The following is a 16,641-nucleotide window of genomic DNA, read 5'->3' as shown; positions in this document are numbered from 1 at the left end:
CGGAGCCACCTGCAACACCTTGACGCTAACTAATGAAGCAAGCGTCACCTTATCTCTCCTAATCTCCCTTCCCTTCGTCCCTTACTCTCTTGGCACTGAAATTAATCTCTCTGGGGCTCGAAGTGGGATGCTGAAGTGTTTTTAATGAGCTACTTTATTTATCTATCTATCTGTGTATCTATTTATCTATATCTCTCGAACCAGTGGACAGAAACACGATGACAGATACGCCCCGATTAGTCTTCCCTTCGTCGCCTCTCGTGTGTTGCGACTCACGGGAGAACGGGACCAAATTAATGAGAGAGAGAGAGAGAGAGAGAGAGAGAGAGAGAGAGAGAGAGAGAGAGAGAGAGAGAGAGAGAGAGAGAGAGAGAGAGAGAGAGAGAGAGAGAGAGAGAGAGAGAGAGAGAGAGAGAGAGAGAGAGAGTACTTTTATGGCTACTTTTGTTGTTAGTTATGCTGTTTCTGATACGTATTGTTAATGTTCTTTCTGTTTTCTCTATTTTTTTTCTCTCTGTATTTCTCGTCTCCTCGGCCATTGACTTCGAGGGTACGATTATTTGTCTCTTCATTCTCCTCTTTTTTTCTATTATTATTATTGGTTCTGCTACTACTATTACTATTCTCTACCTTCTTTATCCTCTTCCACTTCTTTTCCCTACTTATCCACTTCCTCTCCTTACGTCTTTTCTCTTCTATTCTCCATTTCCCTAACGTCCTCAACTACTTCCTCCTTTCTTCTCTATCTTTAGCTACCTCGATTTTTCTTCCTTTTCCTCTTTACCGTCTCCACTTCCTTATTTCCCTCAGCTCCTCCCTCCTTTTCTTTGTTTTTAGCTACCTCGATTTCTTCTTCCTTCTCTTTTACTTCGTCTCCCTCAACTTCTCCCTCCTTCCTTCTGTGCCTTCAGCTACCTCATATATTTTTTCTTCCTCTTCTTCCTCCTCCTCTTCTTAATCTCGCTAACAACGTAAAAGTGTACCGAGCCGCATCGTCTTCCGCAATAATCGTAAAGCAAGATAAGTGAGGCCCAGAACATTAAGATACACACATACTAATTATTTCAAGACCAGCAGAAGACTTAAGTTTATGGAGAGGCGATAAAAACAAACAAAAATACTCTCTCTCTCTCTCTCTCTCTCTCTCTCTCTCTCTCTCTCTCTCTCTCGACGGGTAGTGATCAGCAGGTGATGGAAAATTGGCAACACTGCAGGATGGATAAAGAGAGAGGGAGGGGAAGGGTAAAGAATGGTTCGTGATGAGTTGGCAACACTGAGGGCTAGCCAACGAGCCTGCCAGTCACCCTACGATCTTTAACACGGTAATATATGTGTGTAGAAAGGTGAAAGTACGTATGCAGAGAGAGAGAGAGAGAGAGAGAGAGAGAGAGAGAGAGAGAGACCCACATTTTTTCTTCTTTTTTAAACACGAAAATAATAATAGTTAGTACGACATAATTTCTTAGGACGCAAAAAGTGTTTATCGCCTCTTTTCCTTGTTTACGTCCCGACAGCTGATTTCAGGCGACACCATATTTTCCGGGACGTGTTAAGACTTGGGTGTGAGCATTAGGCTGGTATCTTTAGTTGCGTGTGTGTGTGTGTGTGTGAGTGTGTGTGTGTGTGTGTGTGTGTGAGTGTGTGTGTGTGTGAGTGTGTGTGTGTGATATACTCTGTAACACACACACACACACACACACACACACACACACACACACACACACTCACACCTTTTACTAAGAACGTTTATAAGATTTACTGATAGCCACTAACCCATTTCTCTCTATTTATTTACTTCTCTTCCATCTTTTCGCGTGCCTTTTTACACCAGGAAACAACAACAACAACAACAACAGCAACAACAACAAAAATAGCACATGCTCAAGCGGAACACTAATGCAGATGTGTGGCACCATGCGGTCGTGAGGCAAGACAGGTAACGCAGACTAATTACTGTTTACCTGCCCGCCCCCCTCCGCCCTCCGCCCCCCCTCATGCCACACACCTGAGAGCCGCACACCTATCACACGCCATCTGCTGCACACCTTTCCTTTGCTGCCTACGCCTCTCCTCTACACAGCCATAGATTTGACCTCCACCTTTTTGCGTTTGTCATACTTCTTTGCAACCTTTCACTATCAGTATTATCATTGTCATCACTGTTTTCACTCCTTTGCAATCCTTTCATGTACCTTCACCTCTCCTCTACACAGCCATATGTTTGTTGTACACTCTAATGCGTTTGTTTTACACTCTGCAACCCTTCACTATCATTATTCTCATTGTCACCATTTTTATCACTCCTATGCAACCCTTTCATGTCAGCAACTTTCTTATGGTTATGCTAATATTTGTTCTTTGCTCTTAAAATATATGTCAAACGTCACTTACGCCCATTGTAATATATATCTTTTTAATATGCAAATCTTAATACTTTGTTGCTTACTCTAATGTACATACTAAACGTTTTTCTTACATCCCTTTAATAGGTGTCTAAGTTCTTTACTCTTAAAACTTGTATACTAAACGTCACTTACGCTCATTATAATATGTCTCTTTAATATGCTTACTTTAATACTTGTTCTTTACTATTAAACACATATCTAACCTTACCTACATTCCTTTTTAATATCCCTCCAAGTTCTTTGCTCTTTAAACATATTCCAAAAGTCACTTACGCCCATTGTAATATATATATTTTTAATGTACAAATCTTAATACTTTGTTCTTTACTCTAATGTACATACTAAACATTTCTTACATCCCTTTAATAGCTGTCTAAGTTCTTTACTCTTAAAACTTGTATACTAAACGTCACTGTCTCTTTAACATGCTTACTTTAATACTTGTTCTTCACTATTAAACACATATCAAACGTTACCTACATTCATTTTTAATATCCCTTTTAGTTATTTGCTCTTTAAACATATTCCAAGTCACTTTACTATTAAACTCACATCAAACGTAACTATACATTCCTTTTTAGACCTTTCTCTGTCATATGCACATCTTATTATTTGTTCATTACACTCAAAAATATATTAAGCGCTTCACACATCACTCTCAACTTTTTTTTTTTATATATCACAGGATACGGCTCAAGGGCAACAAAAAGGCTACAAGAAAAGCCCGCTACTCGCCGCTCCCACAAAAAACAAAAGAAAAGAGTAGCCATATGAGAGGTCAATTTCGGGTGGAGAGATGTTCTTTATCATCAAACATATTAAACTTCCTCTTTTCTTTTTCCTTTTGTTTGCTTTTGTTTCCTCTTTCTTCTTTATCTTCTACGTCTATCTTCTTTTCTTCTTCTTAGTATTATGATCCCACGGAGAATTGGGTCACCGTTGTATCTGAGCCCCTCCCTCCGCTTCCTCCTCCCCCCCCACACACACGCACACATTCACGCACTCCTTTTTTTATCTCTACTCCTACTCTTTTATACGTATTCCCTTTCGACACAATCGCCCTCCTCCAACACGCACTCCAGTCTTTTCCGTGTAATTACATAGACGATGGAACACACGCTAAGCTCTCCTAGGCTTCTTCTATGGCGGGAGGAAAAATACGAAGAGAAAAGGTTATAGTGAGGGCAGTGAAGGTTATCTCTGTTTGATCTGCTCTCGTGATAGTAGTGTATTTTTGTTTTGTTTTTATTCACGGTCCTTCTCTTTACTTCTGCGACTGAGAGAAAAAAAAGTTTGGCCTTGGGAGTGATTTATGTTTAGCTTTTTTCATGACGGAATTTTTATGCGTTTCAGGGAGATATTCAACGCGATGGCAGCGCTTTCTTTTGATTCTGCTTTCTGAATATGTGAATCTACTTTTTTTTTTACATGAAAGGATACGGCTTAAGGGCAACAAAAGGGCACAAAAAAAAAGCCCGCTACTCGCCGCTCCCACAAAAGTAAAAAGTAAAGAGTAGCCAAAAGAGAGGTCAATTTCGGGTGGAGAGGTGTCTTGATACACTTTTCTTGAAAGAGGTCAAGTCATAGGCAGGAGGAAATGCAGATGAAGGAAGGCTGTTCCAGAGTTTACCAGTGAAGGGGATGAAAGAATGGAGATGCTGGTTAACTCTTGCATAAGGGGTTTGGACAGTATAGGAATGAGCATGAGTAGAAAGTCGTGTGCAGCGGGGGCGCGGGAGGGGAGGAGGCATGTAGTTAGCAAGTCCAGAAGAGCAGTTAGCATGAAAATATCGATAGAAGATAGAAAGAGGTGCAACATGGCGGCGGAATTTAAGAGGTAGAAGACTATCAGTAAGAGGAGGAGAGCTGATGAGATGAAGAGCCTTAGACTCCACTCTGTCCAGGAGAGCTGTGTGAGTGGAGCCCCCCCTCACACGTGAGATGCATACTCCATACGAGGGCAGACAAGGCCCCTATAAATGGAAAGCATCTGTGCCGGGGAGAAGGACTGTCGGAGACGATACAGAACGCCAAACCTCGAGGAAGCGAGATGTGAAGTTTCCAGTTGATATTTTGAACTAAGGATAGACCGAGGATATTTAGTGTTGAAGAAGGTGACAGCTGAGTATTATCGAAGAATAGTGGATAGGTGTTTGTAAGATTATGTCGGGTTGATAGGTTGAGAAATTGGGTTTTTAAGGCATTGAAGGATACAAGGTTCTTTTTACCCCAATCGGAAATGATAGCAAGGTCTGAGGTTAAGGGTTCTGCAGCCTCCACTGTACTCCATTGCAACGAACCACTGAATACGTGTTTTTAAGTTATTTTTCTAAGACTAGTACAATACAACTTTTCTCTATATTCCATACTAATTATAAAATCTAGGCACACAATTCACAGTTCCAATATCTTCCACAAAAAAATGACGTGGAAAAAATAGAAAAAAAGAAAATGGAAAAAGGAAGACATTTGTGCTCAGAAGTCGCGCCAGTAATGATTATTGGACCTATGAACACTAATGACACTATCTCTTTCTCTCTAGACACAATGCAGCAGCACTTTCTCTTTTTGAAGCCCCAGCAATCACGTGGAATGGACCTCGAGTATAATTTGATTTTTTTTTTTTAATGAGTGAGTAGACACGACCACCACACTGGGTCTACTTCGCTTTCTAAACATTATCATAAAGCTTGAAAACTTGAAAAAATATACATGAAGAAAAAAAACGAAAAAAAAACTTGCAAACAAACGAAAACAAACTCCAAAAACAAGCAAATCTTTCTGCAGTCTCACCAAAAATGTTCAGCTATATAAATTAATCTCTTAGGAACTGATTCTGAGCAAGACAACAACTCCCTTTCTCTATATCTTCCACACTTAACCTAAAAATATATAAGCTAACTGTCCTTTTGAAGCTTAGCCAGTAACGTGCAAAAAAAAAAAAAAAAGAAAGCAATACGTTAATGTCAAGAAGCAAATTTCGATATGACATCAATACTTGCTCTTTATGTACCATTCCACCCATAAAAAAAGCTAACTTTCTATTTTAAGATTAACCAGTAGCGTGAAAAATAGGCATTACATTAATGACAGGAGCATGAAAACAATATCTTCTCTTTATCTACCAATTTACTCATAAAAAAAACTAACTTCCTTTTTGAAAACTAGCCAGTAACGTGAGAAATAGGTAATACATTCATGTCGAGAATCAAATCTCAACATGAAAACAACACCTTCTCTCTATCTACCAGTCTTCCTATAAAAAAGATAACACCCTTTTTAAAGACTCGCCAGCAACGTTTGAAAGAACAAATAAATTCACGGTTAGGATCGAGTCTTAACACGGAGACTACCTACACCTTCTCTTTATCTTTCACTGGCCATAAAAAAAGCTTACTCATTTTTTTGTGTGTGGCGTGTGAGAGAACAAAGGAATTCATTTTTAGAAGCGAATCTCAGCATGAAAACTATATATTCTTATTACTTAGCTCACACTTCTTCTTTGGTTTCGCCAGTAATAAAGTGTGATAGGTCCAATAAGTTCATGTTTTGGAGTGAATCTCAACACGAAAACAATCCCTTCTTTTTTTTCCTTCCATGCTAGTCATAAAAAAATCTTGGTCTCTTTTTGAAGATGCGCCAGTAACGTGTTTGTTTTGAAGTTTGTTTTCGTTTATTGTCAAGTTTTTCAAGTTTGTTTTCGTTTTTTGTCAAGTTTTTCAAGATTGTTTTCGTTTATTGTCAAGTTTTTCAAGTTTGTTTTCGTTTATTGTCAAGTTTTTCAAGTTTGTTTTCGTTTATTGTCAAGTTTTTCAAGTTTGTTTTCGTTTATTGTCAAGTTTTTCAAGTTTGTTTTCGTTTATTGTCAAGTTTTTCAAGTTTGTTTTCGTTTGTTGTCAAGTTTTTCAAGTTTGTTTTCGTTTATTGTCAAGTTTTTCAAGTTTGTTTTCGTTTATTGTCAAGTTTTTCAAGATTGTTTTCGTTTATTGTCAAGTTTTTCAAGTTTGTTTTCGTTTGTTGTCAAGTTTTTCAAGTTTGTTTTCGTTTATTGTCAAGTTTTTCAAGTTTGTTTTCGTTTATTGTCAAGTTTTTCAAGATTGTTTTCGTTTATTGTCAAGTTTTTCAAGTTTGTTTTCGTTTATTGTCAATTTTTTTCAAGTTTGTTTTCAAGTTTGTTTTTATGATTCCCTTGTTAAGTCGGTTTTCAAGCTTATGTTTATGTAAGTTTATGTTAGTTTGCAACGACGAAATTCATCCTTAGGTGCGATTCTCAACACCAAACACCTTTTTTTTTTTACAACAAAGGAGACAGCTCAAGGGCACAAAAAAAGGAAACTATAATAAAAAAAAGCCCGCTACTTGCTGCTCCTTAAAAGAATCCAAAGAGGTGGCCGAAAGAGGGGTCAATTTCGGGAGGAGATGTGTCCTGATACCCTCCTTTGATTTACATTCTAACCTTGGCCAAAAAATATAAAGTTAACCTCTGTCTCAAGTCTCGTCAGTAGTGTGCGAACAGCGGTGTCTGCAATAAGTTTTTTGAAGGAGGGAAGAGCCAACAATCATGTTTTAAGTCCTTTACATATATACATCAAAGTCATATTTTCATTGGTTAACCACAGGGCAAAGGCACACACGGTTACTAATGACTTTGAACAGGTAAACAACATATTTCTAAGGGAGACAACTGACCTTTTGCCACCTTCGCTAGACGCCAATGCATGCAAAGAACTGTTGAATGATATGGTTTTAAAGAATAGTCTTAAAACGAACATAGTAATTCCACTAACTTCTCTTCCCTCGCATTCCTTTTTAAACGAACTCTCTATTTAACCCATTAAACCTCCAAGACGGACCCACTGATCCCGAGCAATAAACACAATGAAAAAAAATATAAATGAACGAATGTATTCTCCAGGACAGTCACGATATGGATCAGGGAGCACATACCAACGATTGTCATTTGTCTTCTGTTTTTTTTTCTTCTCTTCTGTCAGTGTCTGTCTGTCTCTCCCTCTCATCATGCAGAGTCTGATTGCTTTCCTTGAGCTATTTTGGGATCAAGGTCTTCCATAGTAGTGATTTTTTTTCTTTTTTTGTAATCCTTGTCATTGCCTCGTGTGTGTGTGTGTGTGTGTGTGTGTGTGTGTGTGTGTGTGTGTGTGTGTGTGTGTGTGTGTGTGTGTGTGAAGGTCACCTCAAGCATGAAGGTAAATAAATACTCCATGACCAACTCTCTCTCTCTCTCTCTCTCTCTCTCTCTCTCTCTCTCTCTCTCTCTCTCTCTCTCTCTCCTCTTATTAAATATTCCCTAACTCATCTTTCTTTCCTCCTTTTGTCCCTTTCTACTCGCTCAACTTCCCTTTCCATCTCTTCTCCACTTTTCTCTCATTTTTTCCTTCCTCCATCATTCATGTTTCTCTCTCTCTCTCTCTCTCTCTCTCTCTCACACATTTCCTCCCTCTCTATCTGTTTACCTGCTTGCTATATTCATCTTTCTTCCTTCTCTCCCTTTCTACTCGCTCTCCTCCCCTTCCATCTTTTTTCTCCATTTCTTTTCTTTTTTCCATCCTCCATCATTCATGTCCCTCTCTCCCTCACTCCCTGTTTACCTGTCGTATACCTGCTCGTTATCACCGTAATGAGTGTGTTTTAATCATTCATTCCAGGTAAGGTAACGGGACATGCTTTAAACCTTAATAACCTACCCCCCCCCATCTCTCTCTCTCTCTCTCTCTCTCTCTCTCTCTCTCTCTCTCTCTCTCTCATTATATCCCTCTTTTCGTCGTTTACTAATTTTTTCCTTTTTTCTGTCTTTTCATCCCTTTATTTCTTTCCCTCTTTGCTCTCCTCCCTTTTCACTCACTCTTGTCTGCCTGTCTGTCTGTCTGTCTGTCTGCATGCCACAATACGGGTCCATTATGATAAGCTTTCACATGCACCAAAAACAAGGTCAAGGACACCCATTAACTAACAACTGAATGTGGTAAGCATTTAATGCTAACATTTCATCCGTAACAACACTCTCTGCAGCCCTTCCACTGTTAAGACCTGTATTCTCAACACTTTCGGCTTCCACAACAAACATTTAGTAAGGCCACAAAGGAGGTCAGTCGGGTTCTCATGAGTGTTTTCCCATCTGCAATCCGGAAGCCTTTTCAAACGATCAAGACACCTCTCCACCCGAAATTGACCTCTCTTTTGGCCACTCTTTACTTTTGTGTGTTGTGGGAGCGGTGAGTAGCGGGCTTTTTCTTATTTCTACACTTTTTGTTGCCCTTGAGCCGTCTCCTTTGTTGTAAAAAAAAAAATTAAAAAAAGACTAACAAAACTTCCCATGGAAATACCGCCCATTCCCTCGACGAAAGCCTTATCAAAATCTGCGTGTAAGTCCCGAAATGTCTGAGAATATGGGCCAAAAAGAGGTATTCAAGTAGACAGTTTATTTATTTTATTTTGTTTATATGTGTGTCGTGTGGTGAATGTTGCGTGACTCTTCGCTCTTTCAACCTAATTAAAAAAAAGTGATCTCTGTGTGTGTGTGTGTGTGTGTGTGTGTGTGTGTTAAGCTCCACGGCTCTCGCACGGACAATTTAGTGAGGCCTTACTTAGCTAACTTGGGTCAACAGCGGTTCGTAGATATTGGAAATGAGTCCACAGAGATTAGGCGACTTAGCTCCCTTTAAAAATTGGTTACCGAGAAGAGCAAAGAGCGACTCCCACGCTTTGGATAATTAAGCTATGCGTGTAATATTCTCAGGTGCTTGCTGGTGTTGGGAAAATGAGATGCAAGGATTGAAGATAAGTTAATCATTATGGAAAAAGGCAATGAAGTGTTAATATACTTTCTAAAATAAATTGACATGTCGTTCTTGTGGTTTAGATTCCCCCAAGCTTATGAATCATCAAGAAAATTTGCGTTCGTACAGCATAATATAGGAAAATTAGTACAATGAAGAAAAAAACTTATGGAAACGCATCTTCTGAAATGACTTGATATATCGTTTGTCTGGCTTTTATCCCTCTAACTTATATATAAACAACTTTTACATTCAAGCAATTCAATGACAAGTTAACTGTTATGGAAACATATTCGGGTGTTCATTTTTTTCTGAAATAAATGTATATATCGTCCATGTGACTTATGTTCCCCTTACTTATATATAAACAACGAAATTTACGGTCCAATATGCCAACATTTCTCAGTTACATCACAAGAGTTCATTAGCATGCAACCCGATGCTCAGCACTTCAGAAAACGAGTATAATAGACCTTTTCCTCTCCTAAATAACGCATTGCTCGCGCACACACAATGTTTATTAACCATGCAGCCCCCAAAACACTGGAGAGGAAGAAGAAGAAGAAGACTATTTACCTCGTGCGCTGATGCTAGCCACAGAGCCTACACACTTTCCTCTACAACCCACCTCACACTACTCTTGCGAAAATGAGTGTAAGAGAACCGTGCGACGTAGGTTACGTAACTTGAGTCCTCTTAAAATTCACTCACATAGCCTATTTACCCGACGCCCTGATGCTAGCCGCTGATCCTACACCGAATGGCTACCCCCTCCCCCCTACACCTCCTCATTACACTACCAACGTAACTATTCTCTTCTAAAAGATAAACTCACATAACCTAACCAGCCCTATTTATTGAAGATGAAGATGTGGAAGAAGAAGTAGTGGATGAAGAAGAAACCTATTTTAACTAACAACTTTTGCTCTCTTAGAAGATGGACCCACATAGCTTAATCACCAATTTAAACACAGAAGACGAAGACGTAGAAGGAGCATATTTACCTCATGCATGCACTGATACTAGCCACAGAGCCTACACCCTCCCTCTACACCCCACACTTAAGAAAACGAGAGTGACGGAATCGTTCGTAGCTTGGTAAATATGGAGAATCACTACGCGTCTCAAATACTGACTCTCCACAATTACCCGTAACTTTTCCTCTTCTAATTATCCATCCACATAGCCTGTTTACTTGGAATGCTGATGCTACCCGTTGAGCCTACACCTAATGGCTACCCCCTTCCCCTTACATCCATCTCACACTTCACTCTACCACTTCGTAAACCTTATTTCCTCCTCACCTCCACACTCGGGGTCACTGAAGCACAGCAGGAAGGGATGACCCACCAGCAGAAGGACAATGGACAGCAGGAACCACACCACCATGTTCCTGCCTCAGCGATTCAGTCCTCTCCTCCACCTCCTCCTCCTCCCTCTTCTCCGTCACTTCCTCCTCGCTCGACACATTTTTCCTCCTTTTCTGAGTCTAGTTCTCTCCACGCTTTCCTTTCAGTAACTCCTTATTACTGAGATGCTGTATGTGTCTTGTTTTCCTGCTATTTGTACGCCCTAACTTCACCATGATGAATTCTGAACTGTATATGAGAGAGAGAGAGAGAGAGAGAGAGAGAGAGAGAGAGAGAGAGAGAGACGATGTTGTTAGCCTAGTGTCTCATCTTGGTTCATTGTGGTGGCTTGTTAGTTTTAAACCGTCTTTGGAAGTACATATATATCCTTATTTTTTTAACTATATTTCGTCCATGGAGTTTTTTCTTATCATTATTGTTATTTTTTCTGATAAATGTGAGTGTAGGTATATTCAGGAAGTAACAAGTTCAGTTCGTATTGATTTCGGAGCGGAACGAATCAATTTCAACTCATCCGCAGCATCCATTCTCCATCCATTTATAGAAAAGAAAACATGAAAAAAGCAGCATCAACACTTATAAGAGTTTAACCTTAATAATAGGAAGAGAGAAGTAAACGAATAATAATAATAAGTAAACGTAACATGAACCAATAATTTAATGCACGACTAATAATTGAGAGGAAACAGATCTGGATAACTATTGACACGAAACAAAATAAAGAAAAGAAGGAAAACGATGAAAAAAAAGTATCAATTATCTCATACAAGCAAAACAAGTGAAAAAAAAGCGTAAAACCATATCAGTAGGCTATACAGCATTACCCTGATAATATAGCCTACAACCAGCACCATCGCCCTTGGAAATACACAATACTAAAATGAAGAATAACGATGAAAATGAGACAAAGAAGCTTATAATAATCAACCGAAGCAAAAGAGCTAAAAGATGAAGCAGTATTGAACCTATTCAAGTGCTCCAGTTACCACCCGCAGCGCACAGGCTGGGATTTTCAGACGCTTCCGCCTCTTACATCAATTATTTCCGTACACCCTAAAAGGAGATTAATCGGGTTCTAATGAGGTCTTTTTTAGGTTCATGGTACAGAAGAAAGGTCAAACTACCACATGGGCTAATAAACTACCCTTGTATATGCCCCAAACTCCTATAAAAAACGTGTCAAATATGTGTGTTTGGGCATCGACATGTTGAAGAATCCATAGACTCGTTTCTGCAGTCCCTCGAGGTGGCTGACGATTGACTGACGCGGTAAATCCCTCTGCTATTTCCATGTTTTCCGCTATACTAAAGGCGACACTGACCGGATTTTGTGATCTATTTGAAGGTAAAGAGTTCAAGAAGTGCCTGTAAACGTGAAAAGTATGTGTGTCGTCTAATAGTGTGTAAAATAGCGTTAAATATTGGTGATCGTGACGGCGGTGGGTGGATGGCGGAGTGCACGTGTTAAGTGTCTTCCGTGAAAAAAAGTGTTCTTATTTTACTCGTTTTCTCGTTCTTATGCGTGTGTTTAGAGGTGATGCGAGTTGTGAGAGGAAGAAAAGGATGTCAAGAATATGTGGTGATGCTGGGAAGTGATAGTGATTCGTATTTACAATGATAATGACTTGTGATGGTGACTGGTGGTGGTGGTACTCCTCTGCCCATCGTGAAAGTGTTTTATTTTCCTCGTTTTCTCGTCCTTATGTGTGTGTTTTGGAGCTATGCGAGTGGTGAGAGGAAGCTTGAGGACTTCTAGAATGCGTTGATGCTGACAGGTGAAAATGATTCGTATTTACAGTGATATAGGCGTTTGTGATAGTGACTGGTGGTGATTGTGGTGGTGGTAGTCCTCTCCGACCTACGTGTTTTTTTCTCGTTTTCTCCCCTCCGTGTGTGTCTCGAAGGAATGGAATTGATGAGAACAAGGAAAGGACGTTGAAAATGTGTAGTGATGGTGAAAAGTGATAGTGATACGTATTTACGATGATGAAGACGTTTGTGATAGTGAGTCTCATCTTCGTGTGTGTGTGTTAAGTGATGTGAGTGATGAGAGGGAAAGAAATGCTGTCAATAATGTGTGGTGATGCTGGGATGCGATAGTGATACGTATTTCCAAGTGATAGTGAATGAAAGGAAGGTTAAGAACGTCAAGAATAATGTAGAGATGCTGGGATGCGATAGTGATACATATTTCCAGTGATAGTGAGTGATGATGGTGAGATTAGTGGTGGTGATGGTGTTTTCCTCGCTGTCTCGTCTTCCTGTGGGTGTAACGAAGTGATGGGTATGGTGAGGGAAGGTTAAGGATGTGATGGTGATGTTGGGAAGTGATAGTGATGCATATTTCCATTGATAGTGATAGAAGATGTAAGGTTAAGATGAGGGGCATACGTTATAGCTGCATGCGCGTGGCGGCTGTACTCATCTCCGTCTCCTTGACCTTTTGACCTTGTGGTGGGGGGAACCCGATTCAAATAGAGTGATAGTAACAGTGATGGTGATGATGGTGGTGGTTGCTCAGGTAAAAAAGTGATTCATATGTTAATTGTTTCCTTTTCCCCGTCACGGCATTCTTCCCTCGCTTGTTAATCTTAATGAAAAGGAAGCTTATGTGACCCTAATTACGACAGCGGGTGTGTTAGTAAGATGAGCGCGTCTCCTTAGCAGTAAATCGCTTCTTAATGCCCGGTAATTAAAGCAGTGTTAGAAAATTACCTGAGAATTGTTGAAACTAATGAGAATTTGATTACGGTGGTAGACATATACTTGTAATTGAGGGGTTCTGTTGGTTCTAAGTGGTTTGTGGAGTAATTAAATGAGAGTAAATATGTGTTTGCGTGAAATTATTCTAGACGAGTGAAGTAAAAATAGAAATTCGTGAGGCTAAAGGATAATATGGTGAACTTCAATGAAAAGAAGAAGAATTGAATAGGCTATTGAATTGCGAGGAGGTGAAAGGAAACGGAGGCACGAGGCTGTGAAATTACGCTGGAAGAAAAAGAAGAAAAAAAGTGTCGAGTGAAAAGAAAAGAAAAAAAGGAAACTAAAGAATGGAAGGGAAGGAAACGAGCTGAAAAAAAATATGAAGGCAAAATTAAGCCGAGGAAAATGCGAAGCCAAGAAATTACGGTTTGGAGAAAAAGAGAACAAGAGGAGAAAGAGGAAGAGGAAGACGAAGAAAGAGGAAGAGAAGGAAAAAAAGTAGGAAGTGAGGACGTTGCTACACCTTCGTCTCGGCTCCCAGGTAAGTAACCTAATTATTCTCTGACGTTACCTGTACTATTTTTTCCTTTTTCTTGCATTTTTTTCATATATTTTTTGTGAGGGGTTTGGAGCTCATTTCCTCCTTTCCTAATCAAACTATCTACATTCTTATAATTCTAGCTACAGGTTATATTTTGTCGGTATATTTAATGATGTGTTTGTTTCTTTCTATGCTCCAGTTTTTATATGTATTTCTTTTGGGTGGTATTTGAAGCTCATTTCCTCCTTCCTTAACCATCTACATTCTCTTCTGATTCTACATGTTAAATTTTCGTGGGGTCAGAGTTGCCAGTCTAACGGTTTTGAGGCTAGATTTGATGATTTCTTATTAGCATTAGTAAACATATTAGATTACATTATTAAAACCACCTGTAGTTATTGATATTGGTCGGTTACGATATCCTGAGGTCTCAAAGCAGTAATTTTATGGGTTTTCATGGTTATATATTCTCTATTTCTATTTATTCGCTTCTTGAGCTGGATCTAGCGGGTTTAGGTAGGAGCGTTGGCAACCACAACAACAACATTGGTTTAAAGAATTAAATTATGACATTTCGCGTGCTGTAGTGCTTTCTAGTGAGATAAAGATAGGCGAAATGACTTAATTGAAAAGCAAAGTGTGCGATTAAAGTAGATAAGAGGATTAAGAGGAGGCGGGCATAGGAAGAGTCGAAGGCGATATAGGTCACAAGAAGAAGAAGATTCGTCTGCCAGCCGCGGTAAGTTTGAAATTCAACTTTTCTATTTTTATTTATTTATTTCAGAAACGAGCTATATTTGCAGGGAACTATTTCAAAGGGAGATGAATAGTGCAAGAAGGTTTATCGGAAAATGAATATTAATGTCATACTTGTCTCATAAGGGTGATATTAATATGGTTTTGTTTGGTAAGAGTGCCAGGTAGTGCATGTAGCAATTAGTGTAAAGTCGGATAAATTCAGGTTCAATAAGGACATTATGCAAGAATTAGTTTCCAGTGGAGTAGTGGATAAGTGGCACAGGCCTGGCAGTCATGTTGTGGGTGGCAATACAGTAATAGATACAATAATAAAAAAGTATTAGATAAATTTTTGGACAGTGAGGTTAGGCAGGGTTAGGTTCACAGGTGCTGCCTAGTATACTATAGGTCTGCCAGCCTCTTGCAGACTCCTTATGTTTTTATGTTCTTATATATCTCATGTGTTATTTGTCTAATTTTGTATATTCACTTATCTCATGCTTTTTTGAGTTGCATATATATATATATATATATATATATATATATATATATATATATATATATATATATATATATATATATATATATATATATATATATATATATATATATATATATATATATATATATATATATATATATATTGAACTCTTTTTCAGATTTACCTTTCTATTCCATTTGTGTATGACTTTAAACATGATTGAAATTTATATTATATTGCTTTGTATTGTGTGTATGCATTTACCTAGTTTACCTAGTTGTGATATATAGGAAGTGAACTACACGCTTAGGGTTCGGTCTCCAAATCTCAGTTTATTAAATTTAACTCTGAATTATTCACCATTAGTTTTGGCTTGAACTCTCTCCTTTTTGAAGAATGTAACACCTACCGGTAAGTCTTTTTCTCTGGTGCCTTCTTAATTTAATTGCATCCAGATATGTATTCCAGCTAGGCCTCCGGGTTCCTTTAGCTAATTCAAGAACTTTGCATTTCTTAATTAAATTCCATATTCCACTTTTGGCTTCAGCTTTACAATTTATTAATGTGTGTGTGTGTGTGTGTGTTTCATAAGCACATTTATAAAATGTGTTAGTAAAGTGTCGACAATGCCAAAGGTTCACGTTACCAGCTGAAATGTAACACAATAGTACTCCGGCCTGCCTTGCGCTGACATCTTAAAGGCAGGAGAGGCCAACCTTTTCCCATTACTGTGGGGGAAGTTTTGTGGCTTCATGGGGAGGCTGATTTATTGTGAAGTCTTTCAGGTGGCTCAGATGAAGGAAGCTGCATAGATGAGTCTCCTTTTTTTGTGTGGGTGTAATATATGATTATTCTTTCTGTTTTTGATAATGACCAAACTTTTTCACCTTTCTTGGTCCTGTGGAGCTTTTTCTATCAGGCTTTGTTACATAGGGAGTCACAAGGAGAGGTATGTCAGGAGTCTCCCTGAGCATGTTTAGGGTCATTTCAATGGAAAATCTCTTCAGCCTATTTACTGATCCCTGAAGAAGGCCTTCTCTGAGCTATCAGAACAGAATATGGTTACTTGTGTCAAGCTGAGGGCTCTTTGCACTGCATAATTTGAGTAGCTGTACCTACATGATGAACTCTCCTGAATGGATAATTTTCAACTGCTGGGTTACAAAAAATGGATATTGATCCACCCATTGATGAAATTCCACCCTCTCTTAATAAAGTCAGAGAGGCTATGGCAAGGTTGAGGGGTGTAAAGGCAGCTGGTGTTTGTAACATCAGTATGGAGCTGCTCAAAGCTAGCAGTGCAGCTGTGATGGGAAGGTTGCATGCAGTCTTAACTGTCATATGGGAACTTAGTACTGTTCCTCCTGACTGGAAGAGGGAGCTGGTCTTCCCTATCTGGAAAATGGTGGGGGACCATCATGAGCACAATAACTACCACAGTTTTATTCTGCTCAGTGTGTCAGGCAAGGTGCTTGCTTATTTATTGCTCTTATAGGTTTACAGCCAACTGCTGAAGTTGCAGGGGCCTGAACAGTCTGGGTTCACACCTAGTAAGTCAACAACTGATCGCATCCTAGTACCTCCTGTGCTGGTGGAGTGTCAATGT

The 16,641-nt window shown here is 39.1% G+C and overlaps 1 protein-coding gene across 6 annotated transcripts in view; it reads right to left on the bottom strand.

Annotated features, from left to right (window-relative positions):
• The window catches only part of LOC126983984 (serine proteinase stubble-like), a 145,804-nt gene that overhangs the window by 83,580 nt on the left and 45,583 nt on the right, over nt 1-16,641 (bottom strand). Inside the window, exon 1 of one of the 6 annotated variants that reach the window (XM_050837276.1) lies at nt 10,507-10,776. The exons of the other annotated variants lie outside the window; for them this stretch is intronic. Within the exon in view, the coding sequence (XP_050693233.1) occupies nt 10,507-10,591 (85 nt within the window). The 5' untranslated portion in view covers nt 10,592-10,776. Of the gene's footprint in view, nt 1-10,506; nt 10,777-16,641 lie in introns of those variants that run through there. 6 annotated transcript variants of the gene reach the window in all.

This window comes from Eriocheir sinensis, chromosome 55 (genome assembly GCF_024679095.1).
Source record: "Eriocheir sinensis breed Jianghai 21 chromosome 55, ASM2467909v1, whole genome shotgun sequence".
Classification (NCBI taxonomy): domain Eukaryota; kingdom Metazoa; phylum Arthropoda; class Malacostraca; order Decapoda; family Varunidae; genus Eriocheir; species Eriocheir sinensis.
Note: the sequence above shows the minus strand (reverse complement) of the source record. Positions and strands in the feature narration are given on the sequence as shown.